Here is a 17,105-nt window from a genome sequence, read left to right as displayed (position 1 = left end):
TGGACAATTCAGTAAAATGAAACTAATAAAGGATTTGCTATTTTTTTACATTGTTTTGTTTTCCATCACAGCAATTAAATTGATGCGATGTAAACTTTATTTTTATGGAAATATTCTTTTTGCTTTTATATGTTATAAATAAATGAATGAAGATTTTTGTACCTAGCCTGGCTATATGAATCCCTGCAGTTACTGGAAGAGCCACATCAGAAGAAGAACTATTAGAATCAAGCTGCTTCTTTGGGGCATTTGACTCAAATATGAAAATAGGATTAAATCTTTCACAATTAGTCTTTTGGAATTATATTATTGCATAAATATGATAATTTCAAAATTATAACTATTTTCAAAATTATAATAACATTATTTTTAAAATTATAATCTATTTTTTCAAAGCATCAGAAGGAAAGACCAGAAACAATTAAGGAAAGAAGCAACCTAGAAATTTCCTAGCTGTGAGAGAACAATTAATGCATTGTCTTCAGAAGTTGTAGGGGCCCTAAACGTAAAAGCCTCACTAGAGGCTTTTACGAAGAGACTGCCCAGCCAAGTGTCTGGAATAGTATAGGGTCTCTTACACGAACAGGAGGTTGGACTAGAAGACTTCCAAGGACCCTTCCAACTCTGTTCTATGTACTATGTTCTATAACATGATTCATATGCACAAATATAACCCAGCAAGGAGCTGTGTATAAAAACAAAAGCCATAAGTGATCTCTTAAATTTATAGACCTATCAATAAATAAATCCCAACAAAGTGGGGAAAAAAAAAATTGACCAGGCGATCAAAAAGCCCTAATTCCAAATTGTTGCAAAACCTTCATGCACAGACACATATTACTGTTACTGTTAGGTCAAATTTTTACTCTTTTTTTTTCTTATGTCACAACTTTGAAGGATGCTGGAGACAATTCACTGAGATAGATGTCTATATAAATTCAATAAATAAGTAACATGGAATGTAGAATATTTAATATTTTGCCACTTTATAATAGGTTGCACTAGATTACCTATCTGCTTTGCAATATATTGGGCTGAAAGGGTATTGTTATGACTAAATTAAATCGTATTCTACAGATCTACTACAACAGAGGTTCAAAAGGTTCAAAAAGAATTGTGGGATGCAAACTGATTAGAGAAATAAAAACAAAATGAAGAGATTCTGGAATAATATTTTGAATTTATAATTTAATCAGAAGATCCTTTGAGATCTTCTGCAGTCTTTCCTCAAAATTATTTTTTTTTACCTTTATATATTTCACTAATTTTTGAATCTGCCAATATTCTGATGGCAAATCAGTGTTAATTTCCTGATGGCGTTCAGGCTCTTCATCCTCTTCTTCACTCTCAGAAGAACTTTCACTTGCCTCTTCACTTTTCAGTGGAAGTTTACTAAACCAAAAAAGAAGGAAAAGCGGAGCAAGAAAGGGACAATCACAGCTAGAAATGATAACTATATTAATCCAAACACAATCCATGTATATAAATTTGAAATTATTAAGAGACAGAAATTTAAAGCAAGCCACACTAAGATGACCTATGCATGTATTGAAAAAGATTGGAAATGTGTTCCACAACAGTTGACAATATGAGTAACAGAAGAACAGAGGTGGAAGGGATCTTGAAGGTCTTCTAGTCCAATCTCCTTCTCAAGCAGCAAACCCTATATCATTGCAGATAAATGGTTGTCCAATCTCTTCTTAAAAACTTCCAGTGTTGGAACACCCATACGTTTTGGAGACAAGTTGTTCCACTGATGATTGCAGCATTTTTTAAAACAGTTTTTTTCAGTTTTCCAAGTCAGAATAAAACTGTTGTTTTTTTTAAAAAAATTCATTAAAATAGTCACATATGATTTTTGCAGCTGGGAAAAACCTCCACTGTTTTAAAGAAATGCTTGCTTTCATATTTCACAAATTATTTTTAATTGCATAAAATTCATAAAGGAAACTAGCATCTATTTAATCAGAAACTATTTATGCAGTTGAATCATTTCCTCCTGAACAAGGTATATATCTTGTTTTTATTTCCTGTTAACTGCCCAATGTAATATGTTAAATTGAACAATAAAGTGAAATACTTTTGCTGAATTACTCAACTGCAACACTGTTAAGAAAGTATAAGATAGATCAATATTATTATCCTGTTCCACATGGTGAGATGAAATTACTGAAACTGGTTTATCATCTGATATGAACAAACTAAATGTTAAAACATTTCCAGTTTTGATTTTTTGTTTTTAGTATAGTTGTAGATTGAAGAATTTGGGAAATTGAGTTCTTTTCCAAAAGTCTTCCCCTCCCCCTTTGAACAATTTTTCAAAGCTAAGCAAGCACCTTATCTCTGAAGCTATAGGTATGCTTTATCCTTCATGTGGAAGAACAATTGAAGAATTAATATATGTGCAACTTTCAGTATAAAAATTGCTTATAAAAGAAGGATGAAGCATCCTTTGTGGTTTCAATTATATTTGGAACAATCTTTTGCAATATAGTAATAATTAAAAAATAATCAGAAGACATTATTACGCAGGATACATAGGATATATCCTATGCATCCTGTATAAGTTCTCACTGTATTGTGCTATTATTTTATAAAATTAGCATCAAAACTGTAATATCTTCATTAATAGATATCAATTCTTATCTATATAAACAAATTAGCTAAATTCTATAATAAACTGAATTACATCATGTTTACATAATCCACTAAGCTGACAGAGTGGAAAAAAATTAAAATCATTGGTTTAAATCTGCACAATTTTTTGCTGATGGAACAGTGTGACTATGAAAATTGTTGGAATGGATGTATTCGTTTGCTTTTCAGATTTTGATACTAACTAGGTCCCAGAACACTAAAGAAGAGAGAAAGCAAGATTACTAAAAATAAAAATGAAACAATACAAAAACTTCTCCAAACAGGTATTTAAATTTCGGGGCACACTGCTGAAAACTGAGTCTGTTTCTGTACACTGCTTAAGAAATGTGAGCTAAGGAAATGTTTATTAAGAGCCAAGTTACTAGAACAATAAGCCAAGCAATCATCATTTCTCTGTCTGTGATTGGAAAAATGGTAGCAGATGCAAATATAACACAATTCTGCCAGAACCAACAGGTTTATATTTTCAGCTTGGGAGTTCCCTGTTTGGTCATGCAAAGAAGTGGGAACACCAGAAAATTTTCCATTTGAAAACTTAATAAGTAAGATTCGTATCTGAGACTAACACTGATTTTACAGACTCCTGCACATAAAAATAGAAAGAAAGAAAAACACCTTAAAATAAATCCATCAAATACAATTTAATCATTTCAGTTTTCTCATATGAGACACTGAAATAATTTGTTGTTATCTTGTTCATGTTGGAAAATTGTGATTTTAATTCAAGCAAAAGAAAATTATGCATTATTAAGACTGTACCTTTTAAGAGAAGCAGTTGGTGTTCCACAGGGTCTTTTCTTGCTTTCTGGAGTGGCATGCTTGATTTCTTTTTCATCAGATTTTCTTGCTGCTTTGCCTCTAAAAAGATTTATCATTTGTTAAATTAAGGATATAATGAATATAATAAAAATGTTTTAATTTCTGAACTAAGTCCATTAAATGCTAAAACTGATTAATGTCATATCACTTAGATTGGATAATTTGTTAAAGAAGCATAAAGAACTGATGTCATCACAAATTATCAGCAAAATTTGCTGAATCTAGAATTATAAATGGGCCATAATTCAGCTCAGTTGCAGCAAAGAATAAACCTAATGATTTCAATGGACCTAAGCACAGTTAATTCTCTCTTGGATTGCGGTCATGGCATTTTGATATTAAAAGCAGACTCTGACTTTTTTCTTCTTTAAACTTTTTTTTACTGCAGCTATTGATTTGACTTTTCAAAAGTACTTTTAACATACATTTGTGTGAAGCTGGGCAAGAGCTACGATGAAAATATTAATGTTCTAATACTGTAATGCATTTCAGTTCATTTACAACTTGTGTGGATAACTATTGCAATTCTTGCAGTAAATAATATACCTCTGATAAGAGTCATAAGCACCTCCTATAATCCTTTCTCTCATCTTTTTTGAATTTAGCTAATGGATCAGTACAACTAATGATCGATCATTGATGCTGAATATACTGTCACAGTGAAAATCAGATTACACACACAATTAAAAGTTGTAATACAGATAGTCCTCAATTTACAACCATTCATTTAGTAATTGTTCAAAATTGCAACGGCATTGAAAAAATGGACTTATGATTGTTTTTCACACAACCATTGCAGCATCCCCAGGGTCATGTGATCAAAATTTGGATGCTTGGCAACTGGTTCCTATTTGTGACAGCTGCTGTGTCCCAAGACCATGTGATCATCTTTTGCAAGAAAATCAATGGGGAAGCCAGTTTCACTTTTAGTTAACAACCGTGTTATTAACAACTGTGTTAAGATTCACTTAGTAACTGTGGTGAGAAAAGTCATAAAATGGGCCAAAACTCACTTAACAATTGTCTTGCTTAGCAACAGAAATTTTGGGCTCAGTTGCGGTTGTAAATCAACAACTACCTCTACTTTTTTAAGTGCAGTATATACAGAATCCTTTTTCCACTAAGTAAGCCAGTTGGATATAATTGTCAAAATGTGGTTGTTCTAGCCACTTAATGGTGCTTTTTTACCAGAAGACTTGCTATATTAATCCTCTCAATTCCTTTTTTCAAAGATATACAAGCTTGAGCTGGAAGAACTGAAGTCCTCAGAACCTTCTATTACTTCCAGACCATAGATATGCAGACTTTAGAGTTATTGGAGCCCAAGATATCTTGAGAGGCACCTGCTTCTCTCCTCTACATGAATTCTTTATGACATATCAATCTTCATATACTGGTAATCCTAGAATATTGAATTTGTTAAAAGTTTTGTTTCAAAAGGACCAATTAACTACTACTTTGCATAAGAGTAACTATAATGAAGATATATTTGCGTAATTAACTTGTAATATACAATCGATAGCAATACATTTGAATTTTAGTGTTGTTGACCACCTAGATTTGGTTTTTATTTTTTTTCCTTCAATGCTGTATATATTACTAACCATGAAAATGGAATTAGAACATCTTAGCGATCCAGAGAAAAAAATGGTGCGTGTCTAAGTTATCATCATCTGTGTAACCAACTACAAATAATTTATTAAATGTATATGCTGCTGAACTCCCAGTGGCTCTGATTCAGAAGTTTGTTTGTTTTTTTGAGTTTGTAGCTCAAGCCACTTGTTTCTCCTGTCTTCTACTTTGATTGGTTCTGGGTGGAACCTCAACCTAGGTTGTGAATAGCCAAGTCACCAATTATCAACATTAGTCCTGCTGTTTGAGCAAAATACTGCCTGTATTATCTGCACATTTCCTGTTGTCTGTGTGAAATGGTAGCTGGTAAAGAACCTGTTCTGGTGTAATCATTAGAATTTCAGATTCTCAGAAGCAAAGTTAAAATCAAGATTGTCTTGTCCAGTTATTTTTCTCAATCTTGCCTTCGCTCCTTAGAAGGAAAGAAATAAACACATATTCTGCCTTGTATTGTCACAGGAAATATGATATAAATGAAACAACCAGCCAGATTGGCCAATCACAAAGCATTAAAAATTAAGGGATCATTAAGTTGCTTGTCAAATGTGAAAATTTGGAGCCTTAAGCGTATCTCTTGGATCTTAAATGCTCCATTCTAAATCATACAGATACAGTTGTTTCTACCTACATTTGTATATCCTGTGCCTATTTATGAAGCATGTACTTATATTAAAGAAATATGATTTGAATACAAACTTTTCTAATTGCTGAGTTGTCACAAAATAAGGAAAAGTAACATTTTGGAAATCACAATTTATTTAAATAAAGCTTTTAAATTAGAGCAAATTTAAATTTGTTCAATTTCATATTTTTTTAAAAAAAATGCTAACAATATTACATTGCAAAAATTCAGATTAATTAATTATATTTGTCAGAAAATCTAAAAAATTACATACTCTCGAGTGCCCGTTGTAGCCTTCCACTTAAGAGATGGTTCTAATTTCTTGCTGTCAGGAGTTTTACTTTTTACAAGAGGACTCTTAGGCTTTTCCGCATAGTCGTTAAACTTTGGGGCTTGGCCATATTCATCTCCCTCAACTGTTTCGATATGTGGATAATATTGCTTTTCATACTTTGGTTCATCAAAAAATGTATATTTCTAATAAGAGATGAAAATGTTTAGGAAAAAGTCATATTTTCAAATGAGTAAAACATGCTAAGAAATTAGTAAATCAGAGGATAGCTAGGTAGTTTGATTTTCTTAGCATATAAAAGTTGTCAATCACAATTCTTGATTTAAAAAAAGATAGCCATAAGAAAACTAAATCAAAATTTTGATTAAAAATGTATACTTGATTCTGTATTTTAAAAAAACACAATTATTAGCTAAAATTCTATTTCATGGACTGAAAATGAATATATTAAATAACTAGCTGTAAGAACTGTATAACAGATATTTATGTAGATAACCACCTTGCTACTAAAATCTTAAGCCTCCCTTCAAAAGAAAAGGATTGTAGGAACTGTAGGAAAAATTTGTAATAAAAACAAATGTGAGCCACTTATTTAAAATAAAAACTGCACTAAATATTGCTAAGGGTTTTACTAGAATATGCAACATTCAATATTTGAAATATTGCAATTTTGAATGTGTTTTTTACCTACCAAGAAAATCTCAATTTTCTTGTCTATGCAACAAGTGGAAGTTGGTATTTTCCATAAGATACTTAAGGCTAGCAAGGAAGCTGCTTTAAATCTTGTAAAAACTGAGATTACAAATGTTGAATTTTTCTGAAATACTAATAATGAACTAAGTTTATATATATAACTATTTTAAATATATGTTCTTCTTTTACATTTTGATATCAATATTTGATATCAATATTAAATATAATGCATGGTGCTTTTAAATTAAACATCTAAAATAATAAGGCACATAGCATTCAACCAAATTAGTAACTTTGTCAAAAAGTGAGGCAAAGTTAATATCTGCCTGTCTGTCTGTCTCCTTCCTTCCCTCCCTCCCCAAGGTGGCGAACATACTTATAAAATCATAAAGCTGGAAAGAATTCCTGAGGTTGTCTAAGCAAACTCCGAATTTGGTGCATAATCTGATTTTAAACAATGATTGTTCAGTCTCCATTTAAATATTTTCCTGTCAATAAATCTCAGAACATTACCTACTTTTCAGTTCATAATCTTTTAGCTCATATTTAATACATCTATTAGAATACCCAGATCCTTTTCACATGTACGACTACCAAGTGAGATTTCTTGCCATTCTATATTTCTATCATTCATTTTTTTCACCCCAGATGAAAGGCATTACATTTATCCCTACTGAATTTCATATTCATTTCATTGTCCCAGCTCATTTCTTTGAATCTTTATTTTCTCTTCCAAATGAGTAGTTATACTTTTTAATACTATGTTATCTGCAAATCTGATATCATCCCCCCTTACCCTTGACACTAATAAAATATTGCAGTTATCAAGCTGAAAAAACCCTGCTTTCCTTTTTCTGAAAACAGGGTTAACATTTATTCTCCTTCAGTCTTCTAGGTTTTTCCAGGACTCCAAAAAATAAAATTATTCCTTTTGAAACCCCTTCTCCTAGTTCTTTCTCTATGATAGGATGCAATTCATTTGACCCTGGAGACATAAATTCATTGAATTATCTAGGTGGTATTTTACCTTTTCCTTGATTAGCCTGAGTTCCTCTAATGGAAATGAGACCAACTAAGATTTGTTTCCCTTCTTAGAGCAGACATAAAAGACAAGTTAGGAATGCTTCCTTCTTGTCATCACCTGTTACCAATCATTTCTTTCTGATGTTCCTGAAAATGTTTTCTGAGTTCTTTGGGGCATTTCTTCACTTTACATTTTTTATTCAGTCCCCACCGAACCTGACAACTGCTTTGTGATTTTTGTTGAATAAACATCCCCTTGAATAAACATAGCCATTGGCTATGCAAGTCTATTTCTTTGCATCAATTTAGAAAGTACTATGTATATTCAAAATGGTCCCAATAGGTATCTTCCATTTTTCTTTCAAATAAGAATTGTTTGCAGATATACCTATGCTGCAATATCATGTTTTAGAGGATTTCCCATCCCTCCCTAATACATTTCTTTTTCTCGATATAAAGACATCGAAACTGGCCTATCATATTTTTAAATTTATTGTTTATCTGTTTAATTTTATTATTTTGAAGCCCAGCATACATGTCAGACTCTTCTTCCTCCCCTTGCTATCATGAAATCAAAGTAACCCCAGATTCCTCAGTTATTCAAAAAAATTCTATCTATTAATAAAAATTAGATTCAGGACAGTAAATCCTTGTTCCTTCTCCCTTCTTCTAACAAATGAAGTTGTCAGCAAGAAAGGACAGAAATATGTTGGACTTCTCACTTTTGGCAGAGTTACATTTCTAACAGATGCCAGGGAAGTTTAAATCTCCCATTGTCACAATTATAAGCTCCTTTAAATGTTTAGTCGTTTGACACAACACACCTCATCCCTACTTTCTGCTTGTTCAGGAGGTCTACAACAAATCCTTACTACTGTATTTTGTTTTTCTTATTGTTATCCAAACACTTTTGACAGGATTTCCATGCTCTATGAGACACCCTTTCCCTTTTAGTTGAGTCAGTTCTCTTTGAATAAATTGTAGCCTTCCAGTCAGTGTGCAGGTTTATTTTAGATTTTTATTTATTGATGTCATTATTTCTCTATGGATTATGAGCATTAGCATTTTATTCCCTTATCTCAAAACCCAACCATTTTAGCTTACTTGCAATGAATGTTCCTATGAAAATGCAACATATAAAAATATGGAGAAAATGGTTTGCCATAAATACCATTATAACTGCTATTTTTTTATTAAAAATATTATTGCTTGTCTTTGTTTTTTAAATTTTTTTTTTAGTATTTTTAAAACTGTTTTTATGTAAGCCGCCCGGAGTCCTTCGGGATTGGGCAGCATACAAATTCATTAAATCTTGAAATCTTGATTTGCCAGCAATATTTAAATCCTGGACTTGCAACACTGTAACAGTCATTTATGCTGTGTTAGTTTGAAGTACCTCTAATGTTGAAATCAAAGAACACTGGAAAATAATGAATATTCTTTTTATTCAAATAATAAGAGATGAAGTTAGAAAGAGGAATGGTTCTGATTATTTAAAGCATTGTCAAAGACAGTTGACCTTTTTTGTTAAAATATGATATTTTCCTGCTTTAAAATTATACTACTGCTTAAAGGAAAAACATGTGTAGAAAGATGAGCAGAGACTTTTTGCCAACTGCTGCAGTCCTAAGCTTGGAAAGAAGTTCCATTAAAATCAAAACAGCTTCCAAATAAGTGTGTTAAGGATCTAGGAAATAAATTTACTGGCAAAATTCCAGACACAGATAAATTCCTGAGCCAGCCATAGATATATTCTATGGTTCATAGACAAATGAAAAAAATATTATAGATAAAATATTGAAAAACTGATTCCTAATAACTTCATTCAAAATATTTTGTTACATTTGGCTTTTGACAATGAAATGAGGATTGTATTTACCAATCCTTTTCATCATCAATTCCAATTTTCTATAAAGCTTTTCTTATCTCTTATATTATCTGCTCTATTCTCACTTCTAAGTGACTTAGTTCAGCATTAGATCATCTAAATAAATGTTGAAATATAATTTTTGACCACTTTGCTCATGTTTAGGAAAGCACAAATAAGGCAGTCTATAATATAACAACGACTCGGAGCATTAAAAAAGTATACTTCTTTGGCAGAATTTAAATATCAGCCAGATCTAACAATTATACAATAAAATACAATAGCAGAGTTGGAAGGGACCTTGGAGGTCTTCTAGTCCAACCCCCTGCTCAGCAGGAAACCCTATACCATTTCAGACAAATGGGTCTTAATCTCTTCTTAAAAACTTTCAGTATTGAAGAATCACAAGTTCTGGAGGCAAGTCGTTCCACTGGTTAATTGTTCTAACTGTCAAATTTCTCCTCAGTTCTAAGTTGCTTCTCTCCTTGATTAGTTTCCACACATTGCTTCTTGTTCTACCCTCAGGTGCCTTGGAGAATAGTTTGACTCCCTCTTTTCGTGGCAACCCCTGAGATATTGGAAGACTGCTATCATGCCTCCCCTAGTCCTTCTTTCTATTAAACTAGACATACCCAGTTCCTGCAACCGTTCTTCATATGTTTTAGTCTCCAGTCCCCTAATCATCTTTGTTGCTCTTCTCTGTACTCTTTCCAGTCTCCACATCTTTTCTACATCGTGATGACCAGAACTGAATGCCGTATTCCAAGTGTGACCTTACCAAGGACTTATAAAGTGGTATTAACACTTCACGTGATCTTGATTCTATCCCTCTATTTATGCAGCGTAGAACTGTGTTGGCTTTTTCTGGCAGCTGCTGCACACTGCTGGCTGGGCAATGTTCCTGATATAATTACAATTTATTTTCATATATACTGTAAATCACCAAAAGTACTTAGTCAAAGAACCTATTGGTGGACTTATATGTTGCATTGAGCTATAGTTGTTTAACAATACTTTATTCAATTTACATGCCATTTGGGGGGTACTGAATTCAATACACATAATGATCCTGGAGCACCAGGGAACTACAAGAGGACTGGAAAAGAGCTGATGTAATTCCCATCTTCAAAAAAGGAAAAAAAATAGATCCAGGAAACTACAGTCCTATCAACCTGATCTCAATACCTGGGAAGATTCTGAAAAAGATTATCAAGCAATGAATCAATGAGCACCAAGGGGCAAACGAATTCATAAGCAAAAGCCAACATGGGTATGTCAAACACAGATCATGTCAGACAAAACGTATTGCATCCTTTGACAAGGTGATAAAATTAGTGGACCAGAAGAATGCTGTGGATATAATTTACTTGGATTCCAGCAAGACATTTGACAAAGTAGACCACAATCTACGACTTGATAACATTAAAATGTGGGTTAAATAGCTTCATCACCAGATGGATTCGTAACTGGCTGACCAACTGCACCCAACAAGTAGTCTTCACAACAGAGCTGCATCTACATGCAGGGAAGTATGCAGTGGAGTACCCCAAGGCTTTGTTTTAGGCCCAGTACTCTTCAACATCTTCATCAATGATTTGGATGAGGGGATAGATAAGAAACTCATTAAATTTGCAGAAGACACCAAGCTGTCAGAAATAGCCAACACTCCAGAAGATAGGCTTAAGATTCAGAAGGATCTTGACAAACCTGAACATTGAGCACTCTCTAAAAAAATAAAATTCAATGGTGAAAAAAGTAAGGTTCTAATTTAGGCAAGAAAAACCAAATGCACAGGTACAGTTCTATAGGTGGTATCACACTCAATAAGAGAGATCTTGGAATCATAGTGAACATATGAGCCAGCAGTGTGCAGCAGCTACCAAAAAAGTCAATACAGTTGTAAGTTGCATTAATAGAGGGATAGAATCAAGATCACATGAAGTGTGTTAATATTACTTTATCATCCCTTGGTAAGGCCACATTTGGAATACTAAATCCAGTTTTGATCACTATGATATAAAAAAGATGATGATACTGTAGAAAGAGTGCAGAAAAGAGCAACGAAGATGATAAGGGTACTGGAGGCTAAAACATATAAAAAACGGTTGCTGGAATTGGGTATGTCTAGCTTAATGAAAAGAAGGACTAGGGGAGACATGATAGCAGTGTTCCAATATCTCAGGGGCTGCCACAAGAAGAGGGAGTCAAGTTATTCTCCAAAGCAGCTGAGGGTAGGACAAGAAACAATGAGTGGAAACTAATCCAGGAGAGAAGCTACCTAGAACTAAGAAGAAATGTCCTGACAGAACAATTAACCAGTGGAACAACTTGCCTCTAGAACTTGTAATTCTCCAATACTGAAAGTTTTAAAGAAGAGATTGGACACCCATTTGTCTGAAATGATACAGGGTTTCCTGCTGAGCAGGGGGTTAGTCTAGAAGACCTCCAAGGTTCCTTCCAACTCTGTTATTCTATTCTATTCTATTCTCTCTACATATATTTTTCCCACAACCTTATATGAGGTGTGAGAGAGTCATTGATCTAAAGTCACTCTGGGAATTCCATTGAACCTGAATTACCCTGCATTTAATCCAACATTAACACAACATAAAAAACCAAAAGGCCAGACTGTGACTTAATACGTGTGAAGTTATCCAATGTGTTATTGTACAGTATGTGTGCCCGTATATTGCATAAACAGACTGAACTAAAATAAGATACAAAATCACATAGAAAATAACTCAAGATATGCAAGCTTTCAAGCTGTTCATAGTATAGATGAGAACTAGAAGTATAATAACAAAAAATGCATACCTGTTTAACCATATTGCTTACAAATGCTGCTGATCGTTCTCTTAAAAATGTGACAAGATCTTTATATATGTCACTCTTCCTCTCATAATCAATTTCATCTCTCTCATTGCTTCTTCCCTATAAGAAAACCAAGTTTTATATAATTTTGAACTGTTTCACACATTTCTCAGAAACACAGAGTATAATAGCTTATACCCATTTCTAGGTAAGTCACACTGAATTTAATGGAACTTATTTCCAGGGGGTTTACATATTGCAATCTTCACCTCTGGCATGATTTAAGTTGGTTCAATCCATTCTATTTTGAAACATCTCTTAAAATTAAAATGAATGAATCACATTGATTTCAATATTATTTATTTTCTTCCGTTTCAATACTATAATTATAATCCTTATTTCTCTCAGCAGCATTATAGCACATTATTTTAAAAATGTCTTGTGTTATTTCTCTATATGCATAATGGTGATCCAATTCACAATCACAAGTCCTACAATAAAAGAAAACAATTTATATTCTAATTCATAATTAAAATAAGCATAGCATAAATCAGTATATAAAGGAACAGCAGGAATAGAATGTAGGTGCACAGGACCACCACAAAATTATTTGGGTGCAAAAATTCAAAACTAAGATAATTATACATTTGAATATCTTCTTAAAAGAAAACTATTTACGTATATTACTGACTTACAAGTAGCACAACAGTTTTAATCGGTAAGCAAACAAACATTTATTTAGATCATAGACACAATCTCTAAAATAAAGACCATAAAGCTTTGCTTTAATTACTTACTCCATTTAAGAATATTCCTGCTGTGCTACAAGTAACAAACATAGCATCTGTGTCACGTGGTTTAATTGACAAATAACAAATTTCCCCATGCACTTGTCTCCAAGGGGGGGCACGACATCCATTGAAGAATTCATAGTCTGAAAAAACAAGTGCAATGTTTTAGTCCACTTTAATTTACCTGACAGAGGGAAAAAAGTATATAAACTTTTACTGTGATGTTAGTGGAAATGAAACATTGCCTATTCAGTCAGTGCAGATTAATTTTAAAAAAGCCAATTTGATATAGTGGTTAAGGCAGCAGAAACTATAAGACCATGAATTCCAGTTCCAACTTAGGCACAAAGCCAACTTGATGACTTTGGCCAATCACTCTTTCTCATATGAAGGAAGAAATGGCAAACCACTTCTGAAATCTTGCAAAAAGAACTGCAGTGAATTGTCCAGGCAGTTGCCAAAGTTAACATTGATTCCAAGGCACACATTAAAAAAGTGGTTAAAAGGTCATCTACTATTTGAGACCATGCATAATAAAAATTAACACTATCAAGTAAAATAGGTAATATACCAGGCCTGAACATGAAGCATCTACAGATAACCCTCACTTAGAGACCATAATTGGGACCAGCAACTCCATCGTTAAGCAAAATTGTCACTAAGGGGGAAATGCAATTGCACTTTCCTTTTTGCCTACTTCCCCAGCCTTTGGAATGTTCACTCTGGCGCTGGGATAATTAATAGGAAGGGAAATAATGATTGTACCATTTGGATTCATTGGAGAGGAAGAGATTACAAGAGATTAAGCAGGCACACAATGGGGAATGCACAATGAAATCAAGTGCTGGTACCAGCAGCCGTGAGTACACTCTACTCAACAAGTCTGGTGTATTTCCCATTGTGTTAATCTCTCTATTCCGCAAAGAGGGGATCACAAGAAAAAACAATATATCAGGCACAAAACAGTGCATACTGACTGTATGGTGGTCATGTGCCTGAGAGATGTTGCAAAAGTCATAAATGAGGGTAGTGGTCATAAAGTTATTTTTATTATAACCTGAAATGGCTGCTGAATAATGCAGTTGGTATTCCAGGGCTTTCTTTATGTCTGGCGCCATATTAGGGAGCTGTGTTAGAAAGATATGAGGGTGGTTTTAATACTGAGGGAAGAAACATTTAATAAACTGTGCTAAGCTGATGAAACCGTATTGATAACTGAAAATATAATGAATCTGCAAGTTCTTTTCAAGGATTTTAAGCAAGACAATGAAAAAAATGAGTCCAAGTTTACAAATAAAAAAGGGAGAACTAATTATTTATTAGATTTACATTTATCGTGAGCTCATTAGATTTATATACTTCCTGAATAGATAAGACTGCTAAGCTAATGAATTGTGGTTGGAGATTGTAGATTCTTCTTTAAGACAGGGAGTTGTTTCTCCAACCTTCAAAGAGGAGTTAGCTCGCACTCTCCTCAAGAAGCCACAAATAGATTTCACCATACTGAACAACCTTCATCCAGTATCCAATGTTCTCATTTTAGGGAAAGTTGCTGAGAAGATAGTGGCACAAAAGTTTCATAGAATTCTGTATGAAGTAAATTATTTCAGCCCTTTCAATTCAGATCTTAGCATAGGCCAGAGACAATATCAATTGTATTTTTGATGACCTCTAGTGAGAACAAGATAGAGGTCATGCATCTATCTCAAGGATGACCTCTCAGCAGCTTTTGATATATCAATCATGGTATCTATCTTGAGCAGCCTTGGGAGCTGGAAGCGGGCAGCACCGTATTATGCTGGTTCTCTTCCTTTGAGGTCAATATTTATTGGCAATGAGAGATTATTCCCTCTTCCCTACTATGTGCCACGCTACCAGGCTTGGTATTCTGTGCGCTCCTATTTAACATTAACCATATAAAAGATACTGGGTGAAGTCTTTAGGTCAAGGGATCCATGGAACTATAGAGCTCATTAAATGGCTACATTATCTGTAAAATTTTCTAGTTTATATTATGGATTATAGTAACAGCAAATAAAACATAGACTTATAGACTGCTTCACAATGCTTTACAGCTTTTCTAAGCAGTTTACAGAGTCAGGATATTGTCCCCAACAATCTGGGTCCTCATTTTACTCACCTCAGAAGGATGGAAGGTTGAGCCTAGTGAGATTCGAACTGCCAAATTGCAGGCATCATAACCATATGTTAATAGTTTTATTTTAATTATGCCACATCAAATGTGAGATGGGGGGCTATAAACAGATATAAATGATAACAGATATAACAACCAGTCTTAGAATTGGTTGTGAAAATATTGGAATTGTTGCCAATTTCTGCCTTTTAGGTTCAACTATCAAGAATAAAGGAACCTGAGGAGAGCTGATGTAATGATGGCACAACGTGCGATCTTGGTGCTCTGAGATCGCAGTTGAATTTCTGCCGCTGGATGGTCCATTTGGACCTAAACCATTCTGCAGAGAGGTGATTGAGAAGGGCATCTCTTGCTGATCTCAGGGACACTGCAAAGTCCCTGAAATATCCAGGAATAGCCCTTTTTTTCCAGCGACAGAAACACAGCTAATGAAGCTGCTGAAATTGGGACAGCTCCAGAATGGGAAGAAAGTGGAAAGAGAAAGTGTGTTGAATTGGTGAGGAAATTTTATTATTAGAGGAAGAGACTACCCCCCCAAAAAAATTAAGTTAAGATTGAAGACAGAAGACTGTAGGCAGTGAGATTGATCTGCATTGAACTTAGTGTGTTATCCAGTTTCTATTTTTTTTTTCACGGATGGAACTTTTGCAGGGGCTCCCTATTTTTTAAACTGAACGGATTAATTTTCTTCTTTTTTCATTTTTGCTTACACCTATGGATTAAAATTCTCCTTTTTTATAATGCTTGATTTGATTGATTGGATTGTTTCTGATCTCCATTTAAGGTTTTTCTTTCTTTCTTAAACTTGGAATATAAAGAAGATAACAAGAAGGATTATAAAGAGGGTTGTAACAACAGGAGGAAAAGCAGTTACACTGCCATTTAGAGGCTGGATACATTGTTTTTCTTCTTTCTCTTTGATCACTTGAGATTCAAGGTTCTTTCAGTTTGTTTACTGACAGTGATAGTAGGAAGAGCACAAGTTGTTTATACAGGTGCCTTTTAGAAGTTCTATCACTGGCTATTGGAGGGAAGATAACATTTTGACTTGAAAGATAATAAATGAACCTGTTTGAAGTTTATTAAAATAGCCTTGAACTCTATAGTGGCAGTGTCTGCAAAATTGAAAGAATGGCTCAGCAGGAAAAAGAAACTGTAACATTGCAAATTATCATGTTTGAAATTCAAAATTTATTAGTTGTGACAGGGAGAATTGAAAAGAGATTGGAGAATATGGAATACAAAAGAGAAAAATCTGATAGAGAAACTAAGGATGTTTATCAAATGAAGAAAGTAGAGGACCGAGTTCAAAAGATGGAAGAAAAAAATGAGCAAAGAAATAAGAAAACTGTGGATATTGATAATAAAGTGAGCGTGGTTGGTAATGGCAAGAGCGGAATATGGAAAGGGGAGATAGATGGATTGGAACTCTACCCCAGACTTCAAAGCACAGAAGAAGAAAAGAGAGAAAAATTGACAGAGATAAGGAGAGAAATCTTGACAGAAGCACTAGCGATAACCAAAGATAAGTTGATGGAAAGAACAGATGTTGGGTTTCAAGCTTTTATGAGATACCAAAGGAATAACATGTTGCCAAGAGAAATTTATACAAGATTTATTAAGAAAGTAACTAGAACATTAATGCTACAAATGGCAAGAGATATAAGACCATATTATTACTGGAAAGATACAGGTCAATGCAATGAAAATGTATAATAAAAAATTAAGCTAAATTTAGTTTA

The 17,105-nt window shown here is 33.6% G+C and overlaps 1 protein-coding gene across 1 annotated transcript in view; it reads right to left on the bottom strand.

Moving 5' to 3' along the window:
• The window catches only part of ARMC4 (armadillo repeat containing 4), an 81,260-nt gene that overhangs the window by 57,964 nt on the left and 6,191 nt on the right, over positions 1–17,105 (bottom strand). The window contains exons 5-9 of the mRNA XM_032238053.1: positions 13,215–13,351; positions 12,421–12,537; positions 6,006–6,208; positions 3,418–3,516; positions 1,248–1,392 (exon numbers count right to left, since the gene is read on the bottom strand). Coding sequence (XP_032093944.1) covers positions 1,248–1,392; positions 3,418–3,516; positions 6,006–6,208; positions 12,421–12,537; positions 13,215–13,351 — 701 coding nt within the window. The remainder of the gene's footprint in view (positions 1–1,247; positions 1,393–3,417; positions 3,517–6,005; positions 6,209–12,420; positions 12,538–13,214; positions 13,352–17,105) is intronic.

The sequence above is a fragment of the Thamnophis elegans genome, chromosome Z, assembly GCF_009769535.1.
Source record: "Thamnophis elegans isolate rThaEle1 chromosome Z, rThaEle1.pri, whole genome shotgun sequence".
In the NCBI taxonomy this organism is placed as follows: Eukaryota; Metazoa; Chordata; class Lepidosauria; order Squamata; family Colubridae; genus Thamnophis; species Thamnophis elegans.
Note: the sequence above shows the minus strand (reverse complement) of the source record. Positions and strands in the feature narration are given on the sequence as shown.